Raw genomic sequence first — 4,500 nt, 5'->3', positions numbered from 1 at the left:
GCAAATTTGAATTTGAAATTCATAACAAAATCTACGTCAAACATCATGCGAACAACTCCCACCCATTTTTTCCCAAATTTCAAATGTTGCAATGTGCTCTACAACCTTGTGGTGGACTCATGATCCATATAGCAAGAGAACCAAGGAGGAAGTGGGGACGATTAGCTCATAAGAACCACCATTGTATAGTCACTCATCAAGAGAAGCTACTTCCAACATGGAATAGAAGTGCAAGCCTACTGTTGCAAAAATGGGGATGATAGCACTATTGATAATATGATTTTGGTGGTACATATATGATGTGGGTGTCAAGACAACTAGATTATTATTGCTAAGGGTTTGTATATTAAAGAATTTTGTTTAATTGTTTCTAGACAATGGGAACACTTCTTTAAATAGTTTTGTCCAAGTGTGCATAAGAAAGATATTGGGCGTTTATGTGAGAGCATTGCAAAACTGAGAAGTAGCACCCTAACAACTACTTTCTATGTTTGGTTGAGTAATGGATGCAGACCTCACTAATCATTAGCAATGAAGACTTGCATATGTTTGTGGCCTTCTAAACAAGAGTGCAAGATAGTTGTGTCAAATATTTAGCTAGAATATTTGAATACGTACTCTAAGCCTTGAGTAGGATAGAAGCAAACATATGATTGTCTAACTATGATATTAATGACTCTAAGCCTTGAGTAGGTTCCGCCCTGCCTGGCTTTTCACCCGTTTAGATTGTATCTACTCGAGTATAGAAGACCATCTTTTAGCAACATTGTCGGATGAGATGGAGCCAATATGCAAGGTGGTGTCAATGACTCTTCTCTATTCACCTTCACCTCAGAGGTTGTCTGGTGTTCTCAAATTTCCACCTGACTACGCTATATTTATTCGATGAAAGAAGCTCATCTTTTAGTAAGATTGGCTGATGGGATCGGGCCAATATGGAAGGTGCCACTATGGAAGGTGCATGGCAGGAGAGTGGCATGCTTATCCAGAGGGAACGTCGCCCTCGAGGATACTGGGAGACGCGGCGGCAGCGCCGAGTAGAAACGAGAATATCACGCGCGGTCACGTCGAGGCCAGGGCAGGGGCCGCTCGCCTATAAGTATGGTCGAGGCCTCAGCTATTTTGCCTGCATACCGGCTACTGCGAGGCTTCCCGTACAATAGCTCCTGTTAGCTTGTGTGTAGTTGGTGGTGATAATCAATATGGCGGCTCGTGTGTTTTTGTTGGGAGCACTGTTGGTGCTGTTGGTGATAGTGAGTGAAGTGTCGGCGACGTCCCGCGGTCGAGAGGAGGAGCGACATCGGGAGGAAGAGGAGAGGGAGCGGGAGAGGAGGAGAGGGGAAGGGTCGAGGGAGGAGTGGCACGCGAGGCTGCGGGCGTGCGACAATTTCTTCAGGCAGCAACGGCGAGAGGTGGAGGAGGAAAGAGAGTCGTCGCCGTATTACAATTCGTATTTGTCATGGAGGTCGGTTGAGGGGAGAGGGGTGACGCAGCAGCAGCCGTCCCGCGCGTGCTGCGAGGCCGTGGAGCGCATCCCCTCGCAGGACCGCTGCTACGCCTTCCAGCAGGCTTACGGAGGCGGCGAGCGCCGCCGTCGTTATGAAGAGGAGGACGTCTGGGCGCAGCGACGAGAAGAGGAGTCGGAGCAGCAGCGGAGAACCATGACCGCCCAGATGTCCTCTCGCCTCCTCCAGCAGTGCAACCTTCGCCCTCGCGAATGCCGTGCAAGATCGTCCCGAGGTATGTTGTCTAAATGATGCATTGCCCGTCATTTTATTTTATATATCAGCAGTCTGTTATAATCTATATCTATTTTAGATGCATTGCCCGTCATTTTATATATGAACCTAGTAGATTCCGTCATTTAAACCTAACATAATCTATACCTATTTCGTTTGTGCCACAAGTTCTCTCTCATCGGTTTATAATTGTATATTGTCTCTCTTATAATTGTCTGCGTTATTTGCCATGATCGAATGGCATATGAACATAAAGGATATGATCTAATTGATATGCATTTTTTGCGATGATCGAATGGCACATGAACATAATGGATATGATCTAATATATCAATTATTCTCTCTTGTAATTGTCTCTGCTATTTATTTGCCATGATTGAATGGCATATGAATGCAATGGATATGATCTAATATATAAATTATATTCTCTTAAGATGATCTAATACATCAATTATGGATATGATTTAATATATAAATTATATTCTCTTAATTTGTGATGATTGAATGTCATATGAATGTTTAATCTAATAATATATCAATTATTTAAGTCGATGTTAGAATCATGGTTAGATTCAAATCTAGAGCTTATGTACTACTATTAGTTTTTTGAGAATATTTTGTCCTTGTTGGGTACCTTGACTTACATTTGACAATAGTTTGTGCGTCCTTAGTGTATTTGTCTTCGAGTACCTAAATTGGAAGTTTTGAAGTATTGGTTGTATAGATACTGTGTGATCGAATGTAGATTTGGACCTAATATAATATACTGCTACAAAACATGTCCGCTAGCTTGAATTGACCTACATTTGACAATAGTTTGCGCTTTCTTAGTGTATTTGTCTTCGAGTACCTAAATTGGAAGTTTTGAAGTACTGGTTGTATAGATACTATGTGATCGAATGCAGATTTGGACCCTAATATATACTGCTACAAAACATGTCCTCTAGCTTGAATCGAACTTTGTGATCGTTCAACATAATATTATCGCTATATTGTCAACCAGCTTGAATTGAACTGTTTGATCCAATGCAAGTATTAACTGAATATATATATAGCTACTAAATATAATATTATTGTTATATTGTCAGCTAGCTTGTTATATCTCTAACCTTCGTTGTTATATTGCTACTAAATATAATATTATTGTTATATTGTCAACTAGCTTGTTATATCTCTAACCTTCGTATACTGTGATTTTATCTTTTGAGTTATATTATGGGCAATACGATGGATTACTAATTCTTAATGCACTGCTTGTATTTGTTTGCAGAAGTGCTGATGGATGATTCTTATTGGTGGTAGAGAAGTGGGCCACCTTTGCCGCAACATGCGCAACTAGGATTGTTGCCGCTACTCAAGTGCTCTCCCATTGATCGATGGGTGTGCCATTTTAAACGAATAAACACCCCATGTAGGGTGTACTTTGTCCGATTTAAAAAATGTGAGGATGAAGAGGGGTTTGTGTGTGTATATATAGGTTTTACCAAACAGGCGTAAATATACAAGAAAGGATTTTGCTAAAAGGTTTTTGTTTGAGGTTGTTAAAAGGTTTTTGTTATTTTTATGAGCAGTTTCTTTTATTTGTAACTTCTACTCTCTATAGACTTTATAATATTAAGTTGTATCAATTGTGTGTGTCTAGTAATATTGTCGAAATTTGTTTTAAAGGTTTTTTTAAATTTTTATCAGTAGCTTCTTTTATTTGCAACTTCCTACTCCCTATAGACTTTATAGTAATATTAAGTTGTATCAATCATGTTTGTGCCTAGTAATATTGTTGAAATTTGTATGAGCAACCACCATCGAATGTGTGCAAGACAGTTGCATATGACTAACTAACCTACATATGACTACTAACTAACCTACATATGACTTTCCATCAAATTTTTATGAGATGATCGAAGTTGCATGCATGAAGATAACCACATGACTGGCTCTCCCATTTGCAGTTCAATGCATGAAAATAATGAGGATGAGTTCTAATTGCAACGACCAATGTTTTTGTTATATCCAAGTCTCATTACATTAAGCCAGCTCAAGTTGCATGACCTATGTGCTTTTTTAAGGGCGTCATGAAAGGTTGATATTGTAGGTCTAAACCATTTGTGCAAGTCTTTTGAGGTGCTATCGCAGTCTAAAATCATTTGTGCTTGTCGTTTTTGGATTGACAATGGTTGTGTGTTTGTTGTTTATCCAAAGCCCATATGCATTTTGTGTGTGTGACCAACTCAACAAATTTTCATAATCTTATCCAAAGCCCATATGCATTTTGTGTGTGTGACCAACTCAACAAATTTTCATAATCACGTTGTGAGTTAGAAAATTTCAACTGTGTGGTTGAGGTTGTTTACTCAACAAATTCATAACCCCATGATTGAGACTGTTGTATACCATCATGACAAACGATACTACCCATCACAAACCCGCAAAAATGCTTGAATAAATAGCTTGCAACATGGACCCTATTGCATGCTACCTAGTAATTAATTGATTGATTCGGGGGTAATCGTTTGATTTGTGGAGTGGTTTTTTAAATTGTTGGGATCTATGGAGAGACTTATTGAACCCTCCACTCTATTAGACCTATGGTGTTTAGTGGAGGGGTTTGATCACTTGATTTACGCCGAGGGAAATAGTTGAAATATTTAGAGGACGATTTTCAAGGGGCCGTGTGAATCATCTGAAGCATAGAAGACGATGGTCGATCTCTCTGTTAGAAGAAAAAAGTCAATATTAGAAGACCTAAAAAATCTTTGTAGTT

At 39.3% G+C, this 4,500-nt stretch overlaps 1 protein-coding gene across 1 annotated transcript; it reads left to right on the top strand.

Moving 5' to 3' along the window:
- The first annotated feature begins 1,122 nt into the window (after window positions 1–1,122).
- LOC148036075 (uncharacterized) lies at window positions 1,123–3,293 on the top strand. Its single transcript, XM_087679071.1, has 2 exons — window positions 1,123–1,740; window positions 3,010–3,293. Exons 1-2 carry the CDS (start codon window positions 1,203–1,205, stop codon window positions 3,039–3,041), a joined length of 570 nt encoding a protein of 189 aa, XP_087535197.1. The 5' UTR covers window positions 1,123–1,202; the 3' UTR covers window positions 3,042–3,293.
- Window positions 3,294–4,500: the final 1,207 nt, after the last annotated feature.

This window comes from Lygodium microphyllum, chromosome 5 (assembly GCF_053477565.2).
Source record: "Lygodium microphyllum isolate KBCC chromosome 5, Lygodium_microphyllum_v1.1.10, whole genome shotgun sequence".
Classification (NCBI taxonomy): domain Eukaryota; kingdom Viridiplantae; phylum Streptophyta; class Polypodiopsida; order Schizaeales; family Lygodiaceae; genus Lygodium; species Lygodium microphyllum.
The sequence above is the reverse complement of the archived record's forward strand: the minus strand, read 5'-3'. Positions and strand labels throughout refer to the sequence as shown.